General features: G+C 35.3%; 2 protein-coding genes across 3 annotated transcripts; one reads left to right on the top strand and one right to left on the bottom strand.

The window, feature by feature from the left end:
• The first annotated feature begins 4,915 nt into the window (after positions 1–4,915).
• Positions 4,916–8,333, top strand: LOC110912468 (patatin-like protein 2). 2 transcript variants are annotated; one of them, XM_022157191.2, is made up of 7 exons: positions 4,935–5,319; positions 5,399–5,580; positions 5,659–5,715; positions 6,346–6,538; positions 6,627–6,788; positions 7,514–7,816; positions 7,891–8,333. In XM_022157191.2, exons 1-7 carry the CDS (start codon positions 5,137–5,139, stop codon positions 8,113–8,115), a joined length of 1,305 nt encoding a protein of 434 aa, XP_022012883.1. In that variant the 5' UTR covers positions 4,935–5,136; the 3' UTR covers positions 8,116–8,333. The 2 variants fall into 2 exon arrangements, with proteins under 2 accessions (XP_022012884.1, XP_022012883.1); XM_022157192.2 differs by lacking the exon at positions 5,659–5,715 and having other exon boundaries at positions 4,916–5,319.
• Positions 8,334–8,890: 557 nt separating this feature from the next.
• On the bottom strand, positions 8,891–10,675 carry LOC110912467 (50S ribosomal protein L25). Its single transcript, XM_022157190.2, has 3 exons — positions 10,261–10,675; positions 9,646–9,775; positions 8,891–9,362 (listed from the first exon to the last, which is right to left on the bottom strand). Exons 1-3 carry the CDS (start codon positions 10,609–10,611, stop codon positions 9,148–9,150), a joined length of 696 nt encoding a protein of 231 aa, XP_022012882.1. The 5' UTR covers positions 10,612–10,675; the 3' UTR covers positions 8,891–9,147.
• Positions 10,676–15,902: the final 5,227 nt, after the last annotated feature.

Raw genomic sequence — 15,902 nt, 5'->3', positions numbered from 1 at the left:
AGGTGTTGAATATATCTAATGATGAGGAACTTCAAAATCCACTAAATTTGAGGTGTTGAATATAACTAATGATGAGGAACTTCAAAATCCACTAAATTTGAGGTGTTGAGTAAATTACATTTTGAGATGACATATTATCAAAAATCATTTTTCTCAACCAACACTAGAGATATAAGGGTGGCTACGGGTATTTAAGTTTCACTTATGCTGGGTTGGAGTGAGTTTTCATTTCTAAGTTTCAAATTCGAATCTGGGTGATAGGGGTTTCTCATTTAGGGGTTTAAATTGGGGATCTATTGTGCGAGGGGGCTCTCTAGCGCGGACCCGGTTAAGACAACATATACTAAACCTCCCGACATTCGTGAATAATTCACGCCTTTAAAAAAAAATCATTTTTCTCATTCAGTTTTGGCTAGATGGTAAATACTTTTGTCTTTTGGAGAGAAAAACATGATTTAATGTCTGGCATGTAGTAGATTGTAATTTATTTTGTATAATACATGAGTAGAGGTAGAGTAATATTTATTGTTCAAAAAAAATGTTTTAAGCTAATGACTTTTGATGCATTGACAGCCCCATGATCTTTCAATATGGAGATCATGGGTTTGAGTCTCCCCTAGAGTAAAAATAAAGAAATCATTGTTAAAGTACTTTTGAGTTCAAAATATATGTTAGTATTTGTTGTTTTATTATTATAGTGTTTAAACTTCTAAAACCAAATCTATAAACTAGTTAAAAAATTTCGAACTTCCAATTTTTTTCATATTCAACTAACAACTACTACTGAAATCAAAACTTTCATAATTGAAATTTGATGGATAACCCCCAACTCTACAAAACAGTCCTAGTAATTTGGTGATCGGTCACCTAATGTTTGGACAAGCAAAGGTCCGAACCAACGACATGCCGAAACAAAATTGAAGATAGAATCGTCGGACAAGCGCAAAAGGTTGAGTAAATTGGGTTTAGAATCGAATATGAGCCTTAAACATAAAGAAAACATGTTCAATGGTCTATAAACCGACACAACACTCATGTAAGTCATGGATGTGAAGAAAAAAAATAAGTTGTAAGAGAATAAGGTTTTAGAAAATACCCTTTTGGGACTATGTATATTTCATAGGGCTTTCATAATACCTCTCTAGTCTTTAGGACTAGTGCCCTTTCTTAATATAGGTTTCGAGTTTTTCTAGAAGACAAAGGCATTTTGACATATTTCATCAAGGGTTGAAGAATGTATTTTTAGGCTACTCGGTGTGGGAGGAGGGTACTCCTAAAAAGGATGCTTCGTCACGTAGGATGGGTGTAAAGATGGAGCAAAGATGATGAACCTAAGAAAAATGAAGGATGAGCCTAAAATATATATATGTTGTATGTATATGTGTGTGTGAGAAGAAGAGCCCGGCCCGTCCTCAACGTCTGAAGACGCCGCCGACCCCTAGGGAAATGGTGTGCGGGGGCGTCGCCGGGCCAGACCGGGCCTTGAGGACCCCACACCGAGTGGCCTTATGTGTCAATCGTATGCCGACATTGGCATTATTACACATTTTCCAGTAGGAGATGTGATGCAACATGTTTTTGAGACCATAAGTAGGGTGTCTAGGATCTTGATGTTTCGATACCACATGGTCCACATGAAATACTATTCGTCTACATCACCAGTAAGTTTTAATAAAGTTAAAAGTGTTGCATGGAAGGTAGTTCGTAGTGGTGTTCAACAAATCGATTTTTGAATACTTTAATTAATTGAATCACATTAATTATTTGAGTTTATAAATTGTGAAACTGGATTCTAGTTCAATGTGAAATTTGATTATCAAATTCGATTCAAAATTTTGAAGATAGACTGATAGATTCGAAATTCGATTACTGAATTCAAACCGAATTCGAATCCAACTTCAAAATTCTAATGATGACTGAATTCTATTCGAAATCCGGTAAAGTCTAAATGAGCTCGAAATCAAACAAAATAGCAAACTTAATGAACTTGAAATTGAATACATAAACTCTAAATCAAACTTTTGCCTTTTCAATTATGGGTGTCGACAGGGGGGGACCTACCCACGATGGTGGGTGGGCGGTCGCACCTCTTGAAAGAAAAGGTTTTTAGTCTCAATTTTCGTCGAAAATCCCAGCCGCACCCCTTGGATTTTTTCAACCGCCCTCTTTAGAAAAAAAAAATATTATGAATTTATAAAAAAAATTAAACACTGATTATTATGAATATATATATAAGTATATAACACAATTTCTACAATTATTCTTTAACACTTATTTACTTTACTTAACCCATTCTAATTTTATTAACTCAACTACCCAATCCTAAACCCAAACCTAACCCAACCCAACCCAAAGATTTATCCCTTTTTTTTATTGATTGATTTTTGTTGTTTTATGTGGTGATTATATGAAAATATATATGTATTTAATGATTTTGTTGTTTTATTTTAAGCTTTGTTGTTTAAATAATTACTAATCAACATTTAAAACTAGGGCTTGAATGTTTGAAAATTAGAATTGAAAATTCTGGACTATGGTATTGGTTGAAAATGATTATTTATTTTGTTTAAGTGTTTAGTGTCGTGTTATGAACTTACGGAGCAAATTTATATGTGATAAAGAACCATGCATAGAGAAGTTATGGTGCGATTTGTCAAAAGGAAAAGGGTTTGACCATTTTTTTTTTTTGTGTGTCGGATTCTTCTAGCTAAAGACCAAGTTATGTCCTAGATAAGCTTTTTTGTTGTTTTATTTAATGATTAAGAAAAATAGAAGTAGGTAGCATTTGAACTTTGATTGTTTTTTGGTGTTAATTTACTTACTTATGAAGGCTTTTTATGTTGTTTACTGTTAGGGGTGCAAACGAGTCGAGCCGAGCCCGAGCTTTACCTTAATCGAGCTAGGCTCGTTACAACTTTCTGAAGCTCGAGCTCGGCTTGATTCGAGCCTTGGATTTTGGGCTCGAGCTCGGCTCGTTAGTAAAACTTAAAACTCAAGCTCGGCTCGAAAGCTCTATCTAAGCGTCTATGGCGCGAGTTAAAACAAACTAAAGCTCGACTCGAGCTCGTTTTTGGCTGTTAATGAGACAAGGCTCGGCTCGAGCTCGACTCGATAGTTTGAGAACTCAATTAAAAAAGAACATCTAGATCATCCAAAAAGTAATACATAGTTTAAACCCTAAATTATACTAAGCTCGATAAGGCTTGTCGAGCCTAACGAGCTACACATATAAGGCTCGAGCTCGGGCTCGATGTCTAATCGATCCTAATTTCAAGCTCGGGCTCGGGCTCAAGCTCGATAAGGCTCGGCTCGTTCAAGCTTTTTATCGAGCCGGTCTCGAGTAGCTCGCGAGCCGCTCAGCTCGTTTGCACCTCTATTTAATGTTTTACTTGAAACTTTGTTTGTTAATGTGATAGGAAGTTAGACAATAGAGTTTGATTGTTTGAAAATTGAAATTGACCCAACCCAATCTAACCCAACCCAACCCGACCCGATCTAATCCGGCCCGCAAAACTTTGTTTGTTTATGTTTACTGGTTTTACATGACCCGACCCGATCCGACCCGCTATGAACCGAATTTTTTTATATAGTTAGAGGCCTAAAATCTTTAATTTTTTTCCGCACTCTCAGGAAAAATTTCCTGGATCCGCCACGGGGTGTCGACTCAAGTAGAACTTGGAAGGGGTCCAATTGTAAGACATTTAGTGATATTATGGTATTTATATATTGGGTTGATTATAGATTGGATATTAAAAGTTGTCAGGGCATATGTTAGAACTTAAAGTCTTGGAAGCTTTTTTAGCTATCTGTGTGTGTATGTATAAGATAAAAATAAAATGTATAATTTGAATTCGAATTTTAAATCGAAAATCACATATTCATAATCGATTCAAATTTAAAAACTAGATTTAGCTTCTAGTGGTGATATGTAACTACTGTAATGGGCCGAAATGCTTCTTAGAGACCAAGGAGTGGCACCTATTTGTATTTTTTTTAATAATACATGATTTATATTTTAATATACTTATGATGTTTTGAAAGTTAGATTATAATGTATAGTAAACATCATTCATTTTTTAATCGTAGCATATTTACTTACATATACATTTACGTTGGCGGCAATGGTTCTGCCACCCCATTGGTGGAAAATGGGCGGCTGCCTTATTTTTTTTTTCATTTTTAATTTTAATTTTAATTTAATAATGTTAGTATAACATAATTATAATCATAATTGTCTCTTTCAAAAATAACGATTTCGCCCTCAGTTCAAAATTACGTTTTTACCCTCAGTTCAAAATAAATTGATGCTTTTGTCCCCAGCTAAAAATTACGATTTCGCCCTTAGTTCAAAACTATGATTTTCCACCAGTTCAAAACAAAATTTTGGTTTTGCCCCCAGCTAAAAATTACGAATTTGCTCTCAGTTTAAAATTATGAGTTTCCCATTTTTTAAAAACTTATGATTTGCCCTCAGTTAAAATCTGGAGTCTTGCCATCATTTTAATTTTTTTTTCAAAACTATAGTAGTTTTTATTTTACTTGGTTTACTCAATCTAACTTTTTTGTCAAGTAGGTGTCTGACACTCGCTCATTGTTTATGACAATTTACTATTTTGCACCCAGCTCAGGCTTGCCATCTTTTTTTTTAGCAAAACTATGGCAGTGTTTTGGTTTAATTGGTTGAGTCGATATAATTTTTTTGAAATCCTGTTATGAGTAGTATGCACAAGTAACTAAAATACATGCGTACATGTTATTAAACTAAGAAATATTCGGCTTAGCGCCCCGTAACTCGGATGGGGCATCCAACTAGTTATAATAATACAAAATATACATAATTACATTCAAAATATGCATAATAATATTGTAACAAAGAATGGGAATATATAATAGGACAGTATGAACCTCTCTAGATTGTGGTCATTGGTGCTCCTATTTTTTCTCACTTTTGTTGTTTTAAACAATCTTTTGATCATTCAAAATGATGCCCCAACAAGAGAACCACAATGGTACAACATTAACTTTTCAGAATGTCAACAAAAGTCAACAAAGACAAAGATTTCCTTCATCTTCCTCTTGACATTCCTGTTCTCTAATTAATAATTGTATTTATGTGTTGGGGTTTTGATTCAATCAATGAATAACATCAATCTTGTAATAGTTTCGCTTGTAATCGCGATTGTAGCCATCCAACCCCTTGCGCAAGAGCAAACCGATGTAGGTGAGGCAAATTTCGTCACTGTTCTTAGCATCGATGGTGGGGGTGTTCGTGGCATTGTTCCCGCCACCTTGCTTGCTTTTCTTGAATCCAAAATTCAGGTACTCGAACTTAAAATGCACATGTGCATCATATTACAAGCTGTAACTTATTATTGAAATGTGCCGTCTCTTCGGATAGGAAATAGATGGGCCAGATGCACGAATTGCGGATTATTTTGATGTAATAGCCGGAACAAGCACAGGAGGGCTGATGACAACTATGCTTGCAGCTCCTAATGAGAAAAATCGTCCCATGTTCGCCGCAAAAGACATTACCAACTTCTACTTTCAACATTCGCCTAGGATCTTCCCTAAAATAGGGTAAACTCTAACTAGTTTCCGGATCTATAAGATCATCATTAAATACAAGTTTCATTTTCTTTTTCGAATCAAATACAGACACACATTTGATGAGGCGCAACCTTATCCTTCTCAAAACGAAGCCTGCGAAATGGGGTATTCTCCTACAAAGACTTTTGTAATTCATGTTCTAGTGGGTGTTTGGATGTGCGTTTTAAAACTGATTATTATTTACATGTAGTTTCTGAAGAAAATAAAACAGTTATTCAAACACTTTTTGTTAATAATTCTACTAGAAAAAAAAAATCCTTGTCAGGAAATTAATTAAAAAAAAGTTACCATCTATTAAAGTTCTTTCTTACTAATCAAAAGTTTTTAAATTTTATTATCATGTTATTATAACTAAACATACACATCCAAACACTATCTCATACCACATGATTACACAAGTCTATTATTTGAATATGCTAACTTAGTATTTTCATATAATAAGTTTTTAAAACGCCACATCCAAAACCCTTGATTCTTATTTTACATTGTGTAGCTAAAACAGTGTTTATACATAAAAACAATCAGTTATATAAATCAAAGCATTATTTAACTAAAGTAAGCTCGGTTCAAACTCGATAAGAGAATTAATATATACGAGTCGAGTTCCTGTTGACCAGATTTCGCTAGTGTTAAGTTTCGAGTTCAAAATTGTATATGAACTTGAACCTGTGTATCATCATACTTGACATTTAAACCATAATGTTGTTGAATAAATAAAGTGATTTTATTTTGTAGTCGGACCAAATTCATGAATTCGGTAGTAACCGTACTTGGTGAGGCCACCGGACCAAAGTATGATGGTAAATATCTTCGAGCCATGGCAAAGATGATGTTAAAAAACCTCACTATTAAAGATACGTTGACGAATGTTGTCATACCTGCTTTCGACATTAGGCGGCTTCAACCTGTTATCTTCTCCTCTGCTCAAGTAATTAAACTCGTTTTTTATATTTATAGCAGTTCTCTATTTAAAATTGATTGTGTATCATAAAATGGTTTCTGTTTGATACGTTTAGGGAAAAGAGGTCGCGTGGAAAAATGCTTTGCTAGCAGACGTATGCATTAGTACCGCGGCGGCACCAACATTTTTCCCGCCATACTATTTTGAGACTAGAGACGTCGATGGAACCAAGCACACTTTTGATCTAATCGATGGCGGGGTAGCTGCAAACAATCCGGTAGTTACATTTCAACAATATTGAGTTTGCATTTTATTTTTAGGACAAGTAGTCACATTAGGGTGAAGGGTGTGTTCAAGCTCATCCCGAAGGTGGGAGCGGTGTTCCCACTCGTACCTCATGGCGCATTTTCTTCTTTGTTGCAGCTCCAATTTTAAAAAGCCACCCCGCCTTTTCCATTCCATAGCGCCACGTCAACTGGGAAATGGTGTTCCCACTGGTATTGGAGATTTGGAGGCGCTACGCCACCTCTGTCATCCCGAAGCCACACCCTCCACCCTTAGGAGTGTTATCGGTTCAGTTTTCGGTTTATACAGTTTAAAGGTTTTTTTTTGGTTGAAACCAAAAACCGAACTGAACTGAACGGAATTCGGGTAGTTCACAACTGAACCAAAAACTGAATCCATATTCGGTTTTCTGTTTGACCGAATAATCATTATTTGTTATTTGATTGTGCGAGGTTAAATAAGATTGAGCAAAAATTGTAATTAATTGGATTTGGCTAAATGACAATTTAAATAACCGTTATTTGTTATCCGATTCAAACCGAACACCCAACTCGATTTGGTTTAATACCGAACCGACAACCGGATACGTAATTCAGTTCGCTATTAAAAGGTTCGGGTTTGGTAGGGTTTAACCCATTTGAAATCGAATCTTCAGAGAAAGGGTTCGCTAATGTCACCCACATAACCAAAGAAATCTTGTTTAAATGTTAATGGCAGACACATTTGGCTATCACACATATAACCAAAGAAGCGGTGATGGGGAAATACAGGTTCTCTGGCCCGGAGGTTTTCGACGGAAGACGGATGCTTGTGCTTTCACTCGGCACTGGTACGCAGACGTACAATGACTTATATACTGCACAAAAGGCTGCAAAATGGGGGTTGCTTAGTTGGATCTTTACCAATGGTACTGCGCCAATCCTCCGCATTTTTGGTGATGCCATGTCAGATATGGTCGACATCCATGTGTCAACTATATTCCAATCGTTGCAAGTCGAAAAAAACTATCTGCGTATTCAGGTATAACTAAGAACATATAAATATAATGTTGTATAGGTTACATGTTTAGTAACAAGGAGTTTTTTTATGGGCAGGAAGATAACTTGAAAGGGGAAGCAACTGCAATGGATATTTCATCACCTGAGAACATGAGGGCGCTAGAGGACATTGGCAAGAAATTGTTGAAGAAACCGTTGTCGAGATTGGATGTGGAGACAGGCAAGCTTGAACCAGTTAAAGGAGAAGGTACGAATGCTGATGCATTAGCACGTTTCGCCACTTTGCTTTGTGCCGAACGAAAGCGCCGCAATCCAGCTTAATTGGTTTAACCAGTTTGTGCATAGCCAGGGGAATCCAACCCTGGGTGGTTTGTTTTTCTAGGGGCAGCTGTATATATACTAGGTTAAGTTAGCTATCCATGTGAGATGAGAGTGTTGAAAACAAGTCCCTTCACCATGCCAGGAAAAAAGTGGACTAGCGTAAGTCGAACGGTTATGTGCTCCAAACTTGTGGCTATGTATTTTAACCATTTCGAGTATACCACTATTTCAAGTGCTCATAGAGAGATCTCGAACCAATGTTTTGGAAACCAGACCGGACCGGCTGCTTTACTAGTTGCTAAGCAGTTAATGCGGTAAAAAAAATCGGATATCAATCAAGGACCGATATTTGAGATATTGATAATCGCGGTGGGATATTGGTAATTTTAATATCAGGCTGAATTTATACATATAGCAATTTAACACTAACACTTTAGTATACTTTCCTACCATTAACAAATTAACCTTTTGCAACTTGCAAAATACCAACAAGTGTAACAAGTAAGGGCTAATACAGACTTAAAACACTAACAATTAACAGTTAAGACTTAAATCAATGATATATCAGTCCAATATCGCCGATAATATCGGTACCGATATTCTGGCCGATATTTTGCACCGATATCTCACCTGGGACCGATAATCGATATATCACCGACATATTAGCGATATTAACTTCATGGCGATATTAACTGCATAGAGTCTGATCAAGCTTTAAAAACGGATAGCGTCATAGATAATAACTAATTTAATAATATATAATTTGAGTAGAACAAAATGAAAATCAAGCAAACAAAAGTCACCCAAACCAAACAATTCATGATTGTGAGGCGTATACATTAATTTCAAATCCTGCAACCTAAAAAATTGTCCTCTACCGACAGCTATCATATTGCTTGTTAGAGCACATACTCAAAGCTTATTGCACAAAATATCTCATGACAAGGCAAAATTACAAGGAACTACCTTTTAAAACCCCCGGGATGGTGACGGCTTTTGAGTTTCTGGAAGAGTGCGGTTTGATACTGTCGTCTATTGTGTGCTATCTAGCTTAGCTGCAACGATCTTGCAAACAGGCAACGATTCATTTTTGCTTAGAAGCTCCAAAGATGGATGGACCGTGACATCACGCATGAACACCTTATCTCCGATGTCCAAATTGCTAATGTCGATTTCAATCTTCTGAGGAATATGCTCAGATGGGCAGTTGTACTTCAAACTAGGTCGTATCTTGTTCAGCAGGCCACCTGGTTTCACGCACAAGAGGAATCAAGACTTTTAGTTTCACACAAAAATAGAAAATCCAAACTGTACAGCTTAAATACACAACCAACGCTTCCTAGCTTATAGCATAAATTGTACATCAGACGCAAAAAAGTAGCATATAGCTTTATCATAATCACAACATAACTTGTAGCAACGCAGTATAAAACATAAAGTCGAATTCATTACTTGATAAACTGTAGCATCAAGATCAAGTTTTTATTTTCATAACAATCACATAACGACATTCACTGAAAGAAAACACACCTTTCTTGATCCCAGGGCAAACATCTTCACCTTTAAACACAACCGGTACATCAACCTTCAGTTTTGTTCCTTCATCCGCCCAAACAAACACCAAATTCAGAAGCTTTCCGGTCTCTGGGTCCCTATGCACCTACACCCACATTCCATTCACTTCAAAGTTAACAAAAAACAATCTAAATCCATCATCAACATTACTAACCAATTTCACTTCAAACCTGTAACTCATTTTCATCTCATTTGACTATAAACTCACTCAAAATCTTTCAAAATAACTAATTTAATTACCATACCAACTCCTGTTCCCATTCAAAACAGAAAATTTCATGACCACAACCACTTAGACATTTCATCAAACACTTGATGTGCATAAACAGCTAAGGCAGATAAACTGTCTAGTTCCAAACTGAAATTCATTTTTATCTCATTTAACTATGACATCACTCAGAATCTATCAAAACAACTAATTTAATCACCATATTAACTCCTATTGCCATTCAAAACACAAAATTTCATGACCACAACCACTCAGACATTTCATCAAACATTTGGTGTGCATAAAACTACCAACACAAGCAAACCACCCATATCAACACAAATACGAAAACCCACATTCACCTTAATCGGAAGAACGTTTCCGGATTCAAGTAACGTAGAAGAACCCGATCCGGCTCTGATCTGCAAAGGAAAAGTAGTAGAGCAAAGATAGGGAAGCTCAATGGAGTTAAGAATGGACTGAATCTGTTTTCTCTCGGTAGTTAATAGATGCTTTCTGGCAACCGACCTCACCGAGCCGTCGGCGGCGGCGTTAGGGTTAGGCTGTGCGAATACAACTGCGGGTATACGGCCTTGGGCTCTATCTTTTACGGAGACTCTGTTACCGGTTATTTCTCTTGGAATGGCTTGGATGGTGTGGTATGATCTTGTTTTTCTCAGGCTAACCACGGCGGTGCGCCACCACTTCGACATTGTTTCCGGCGATGGAAGAATGGATACGAGTGAGGGCTGGGTGAGTGTGAAACTTAGTTGGGCTTTTATGTAAGTAGTAAATAGTAAATGGGCCAAGTTTTATTATAAAAAGAGAAAAAATGGGCCAAGTTTTATTATAAAAAGAGAAAAAATGTTTGGATAGTGTTGGTTTACTCATTTTTTATCTCTAACTTTCTAAAATTATATCTATAGACTCCAATTTTTTGAATCTCGTTTCCGAATAGTTCCGGGCGTGGATGGAGAAATGTTGCATTTTTTTTACTTTTTTTTTTTTTGCATTTTTTTCTTAGGGCAAATGTGTATTCCAAAATGTTTTTTAAGTTTCTTAAATAGGATGGACTTCTCTTATGATCCATACCCTATATATATACTAGTATTAAGCCCCTGAGTTGCAACGGTTGTTGTAAAACTTTTTCAAGTAGTACCAATGCTATACCACTGTCAGGGACCACCAACACCGGAAAAGCTCGTAAAACAAATTAAACAAAAACGAAAAAAATAACGTCGAGCGAAAAGCAGACGTAAAATCTTTGAATCACGAACGCTCGTTGAAGAGAAACTAAACCGAAACGTAAAACATAGAAAAAAAACAACTAAGTCAATCCAGGATCCGCGCGTTGGTCGAACTTGTTAAACGAAGAAAAATAGATGTGTTGCGACGGGCCAGTCAAACGGAAAAAAAATATACGAAAAAAATGTTGAACCCCACATGCACGTTGTGGTGCATTAATTCACAAAATTTAGAACGAAACGAAAAAATTGGAAAAGATGATAAGTATGGTGGACCAAAATTGAAAATAAAAAAGAGTTGAGATTAAATTGCAAAAGATGAAAAACTTTAGGTTAAAAGTAAAAAACCAAGGGTCTATATTGTAAAATTGAAGTTATTTATTAACCTTAAATAAAGATAAGGATAAAAATAAATGATATCTATATATTATATATTATCATTTTGTAACATGTTTGTGCATGGTTGATTTTGTACTTTATGCTTTAGGTGTATTTTTGGTTTTCTTGTATTGTTTATTTATTAGTCATTGAGGTTTTTTTTTCTTTGTTTTATTGTATTTTCATATGTATTGTGTTTGTACTTTTTCTTTAGCCTGCCACGTGTGGTTTATTTACATATTATTTTGTAACATGAGTATGCAGCTAGGAGTTGTACATCTTGATTAAATGATGCTTTATGCTTTAGTTGTTTATATGGTTAGTCTAGGTGATTGTATATTGATATTTACATTTACATAATATAAATTTACAACAAGTTGAGGCATTGGGTGTTGTACCTCATGTTTTGGGTTTTTTTTTTGTTTTAAAATGATTTTTCACTTTAAACCTAAAACTACTTGATTTTATAGTTTTAACCCAAAAGTTTTTAGTTTTTTCAATTTAACCTCACAACCTTTTTACTTTCAACTTCGATCCCCTATGTTTTTCATATTTTGCAAAATTTTTCATTTTACGTTTAGATCTAAATTTTGCGACTTAACACGGCACAATGTGTGTGTGTGGTTCAACGATTTTACGTTTTGTTATACGTTTCGTTCTAAATTTTGCGAGTTAACATGGGGTAACGCATGTGTGTGGTTCAGTGTGTTTACGTCGTCTATTTTTTCCCGTTTAATAAGTTTGTCACAACGCGCGAGTCCTAAATCGAGTTAGTTATTATTTTCTATGTTTTATATGTCGGTCTAATTTTTCCATGTTAAGACGCCGCAACTTCAATGTTGGTGGTCGTTGGCTATAGTGTGGCATTGGTGCTATTTGTCACGGTTTTACGTCCCCGCCGTAACACGGGGAGCTTAATACGATAGGTTATTTATATGGATACAAGTCATGTAACATGGTAATTATGATACCATTAATTGTATTAAGCTTATTTTGTGAATTACTTATTTGTATAAGATAGTAATACAGACTTAACCGATAAAAACATCTTTAACACATTGTAATGTGAATCTGATCAACAACACGTCAATTTCGTTGGCCGCAGCACAACGCGCGCGGATGAATTTTCTAGTTATAATTATTATCCACTTGGATTCTCTTTTAAGGTGTTTGTAGCTTTGGGTTGCTAAACATACACGTTAAACGTTGAGCTTAAAATATAATGTGAGTCAGTGGCGGATCTAGGATTCACGCCAAGCCGTAACGTTTTATAAATAAGCCGTAACGAAATCGAAAAAATATCAAATTTTTCCAAAATTTACACTAAAAACGTCAAATTTTTCCGAGCCAAGCCGTAGCGGAGGTTACCCCCCGGTAACCTCTAGGTCCGCCCCTGATGTGGGTATTAAACAGTCACATCATTTATAATATATTCTTAAACAAGAATATTTTAGTAAAATATTAAAATATGTTACAATCTAGTTAGTTATTAATATTAAGAAACCGGATCATGAGAAAACGCTCAAAAGTGTGAGAATGGTGAGAACGCTTCCTGGCCTAACACGTGTCACGCCGCTTAGAGAAAGGCGGAGGGGCTTTTTTGTCCTTTCATATTTTTTTTAACGCGTGTCACTTCATCTTTCCATTTTTTGGCGTTTAATAAGTACGCGCCGTTTTTATTGTTTTTAGATCATAATCATAGTAAATATTTTGGCGTTTTAAGTATTGTTTTGCCATTTTTATTGTTTTTTAGATTAGGATGCAGGCTTTTAACGTAAAAAACATCAGTAATTTTCTTGATATTATTATATCAAGTGTTGTGCCATTTAGGATACAGGCCTATAATGTGACAGGCAATTATAACGTTTTGAAAAGATAAATAAATTTCAATTTTCCATGTAGTGGCATTAATATAACTATAATGTTTTGGCAATAATGATACCGTCTCTTTATTTTACTGTTTCTTTCAATTTTCATCTGTCAGTTAGTGTTGATTTTTCCAGTAATACTTTGTTTGCGTTTTTGGCGTTTTATATAGCAACCTCGTATTTTGCTAGCATTCGTTCTCACAGTTTTCAAACTATCAGGCGTTTTGGTGTTTGTAGTTTTTGGCGTTTTATACTCAAATTTTTTTTTAAAATAGTATAGAATTAGATGATAAACAACAGAGAATTACATAACAAACAATAGAAAATGAAAAAAATTAAAAATTACAATCTAATTTCTCAGTCAAATCTTCACTGTCATCAGCCTCTTCTACTTTAACTTTTTTTGGCGTTTTGAACCTGTTTTTGAATGCCTTATGTAGATCCTTATTTTCCTACATAACGGCCGTCTTTAGAAGATGCTTATTTTTTGTGGCATCCTTTATGGTGGGTGGATATATACTTGTTTGATGACATGTTGAAGACCAACGTCTGCTCTAATGTATTGATCCCTTCATGCCATCAATATATCCATCAAGAACAAAGTGTCCTGATGTCATATCAGTGTCATCAGTCTTTTTATCTTGAATATTTGTCCATCTCATTCAGCAAAAGATTATAGAGATACCCAACTCAGAGAAGAATCCATTCAGGGAAACTTCATTCAGATCAATACTCAATATAGCAGAATCGAGGTTCTGCATCTGTGGCTTTTTTAAGTATTATTTTTGGCGTTTTTAAAGTGAATGGTTTCTAGGAAATATGGTGTTTGTTTCTGGTTTTGTGATAAGGTGTTTGTGCAGAGAAGTATCTCTTTATAGGATGTTTTTGGCGCGTAGTTTAGGCGAAATTTTATTTATAATAAATGATATTAATAAAGTAGCCGTCTTTTCAGTTAGTATGTATTATTTACTGTTTTTGTTCAGCTTTTTATGAGTTTTTAGGGTTATAGACTTTCCATCTCCCAAGTTTGGCGTTTTTGAATGGGGTTAAGTAGTTTTTGGCCTTTTTTTTCATTTTTAGCTTTTATTAATTAATACTTCTGCAAATTACTTTCATTATAGTTTGGGAGTTTTTGGCGTTTGTACTCCTTTTTATGGCGTTTCATATGCATTATGACTGTTTGGCGTTTTATTAAGATAATGTATTTTTTTATTCTAAGTTGAAAAATACATAGCAAACAACAGAAAAAGAAAATTAAAAAAAATAAAAATAAAAACAATTCATCTTCCAAATCTTCACTGTCATCAGTCTCTTCCTTCTTTGAATCATGTTCGCTGGTGGTTTGTCTTAGCCATGCTTGTGTTTTTGTTGCCGTTTGGAAAGACAAAATGACATGAGTTTTTTTTTTTTGAATATGTATCTTCAAACAACTCATTAGTGTCATTCATCTATTCATGCCATTAAAATATTCATCAAGAACAAAACACAGAAAATGACATAAGTCTGACCCCAACATCTTTTTGTTTATGATTTGTCTATCTCATGCAGCAAAATGTTATTTGAGTCACAGCACCTTAGGGAAGAATGCATTATCCGAAACTTTGGCGTAGAACAATATTTGAATATACAAGAAACGATATTTGGCATTTTTGGCGTTTTACTGAGGAAATAGTGTATCCGAAAGAACCGTCGATTTTTTTTGGAATCTTTGATGTTTGAGTGTTTTGAAGTTTTCTAAGATGAATGGTATATAGTAGAAAATATGGCGTTTTTTGAGTAGTTGTGTTTGATGTTTTGGGGATTTTGGCGTTTGTAAGTTGAATGGTTGATGTGCACAAAATGCAACATATAAATTATATAGGTCCCCTTGAGTCTTATGGATCTTCACAGAATTGTCAATCCGATCAAGAGTGCGGAATCCTCTTGACCAGAATATAGCAGAAAACGAGTAGGAAACAGAAATCAGCAATCACTTTCAAACCGGATCTTTATTGATTAACTATCTGACTGATTACAATCAATCAAGATCCTCACACACTCAAATTCGTCCAAACCCTAGCTCTCACGAATTTCAATGTCTCTCAAACTCTGTTTTGGCTGATTAACTGATTAACCTAAACCTTAATGTCTAACCTTGTTTATATACCACAAGGTTTACAAGTTGGACTAGGTTAAACCTCATGGGCTGCGAATTGGACAGGCCCAATTCGCCCCCCATCACCCAATTCTTTGGGTTTAGTTAGCCCAAACATTAATATCTCACTAATACAAAGCTAAACCCGCTAACCGTTTAACGTTTAACTAATTACATGATATCCAAAGACCAAATCTAAGCTGTTGTCACAAATATGCACCAACAAACTCCCCCTTGACAATAACTTCATAAAAACTTTGTCTTCAGTCTTTTGTCTTCAGTCTTCTTGCAATCTTCACGTAGTCTTGCACTGTCTTTGGTCTTTGGATAGCTTCAGCTTCAATAGCTTCTGTCAGCAACAGACTCCCCCTAAGCTGATG

Source organism: Helianthus annuus, chromosome 15, assembly GCF_002127325.2.
Source record: "Helianthus annuus cultivar XRQ/B chromosome 15, HanXRQr2.0-SUNRISE, whole genome shotgun sequence".
Taxonomy (NCBI): Eukaryota; Viridiplantae; Streptophyta; class Magnoliopsida; order Asterales; family Asteraceae; genus Helianthus; species Helianthus annuus.
Note: the sequence above shows the minus strand (reverse complement) of the source record. Positions and strands in the feature narration are given on the sequence as shown.

Excerpts from the sequence above, each read along its gene's own strand:
- LOC110912468 (XM_022157191.2), top strand. The coding sequence starts at position 5,137 with ATGAATAACATCAATCTTGTAATAGTTTCGCTTGTAATCGCGATTGTA. Across the intron at positions 5,716-6,345 it reads AACGAAGCCTGCGAAATGGG|TCGGACCAAATTCATGAATT; the intron begins GTATTCTCCTAC and ends TTTATTTTGTAG. Across the intron at positions 7,817-7,890 it reads AAAACTATCTGCGTATTCAG|GAAGATAACTTGAAAGGGGA; the intron begins GTATAACTAAGA and ends TTTTATGGGCAG.
- LOC110912467 (XM_022157190.2), bottom strand. The coding sequence starts at position 10,611 with ATGTCGAAGTGGTGGCGCACCGCCGTGGTTAGCCTGAGAAAAACAAGA. Across the intron at positions 9,776-10,260 it reads GAAACGTTCTTCCGATTAAG|GTGCATAGGGACCCAGAGAC; the intron begins GTGAATGTGGGT and ends ATGTGGGTGTAG. Across the intron at positions 9,363-9,645 it reads TTGCCCTGGGATCAAGAAAG|GTGGCCTGCTGAACAAGATA; the intron begins GTGTGTTTTCTT and ends GCGTGAAACCAG.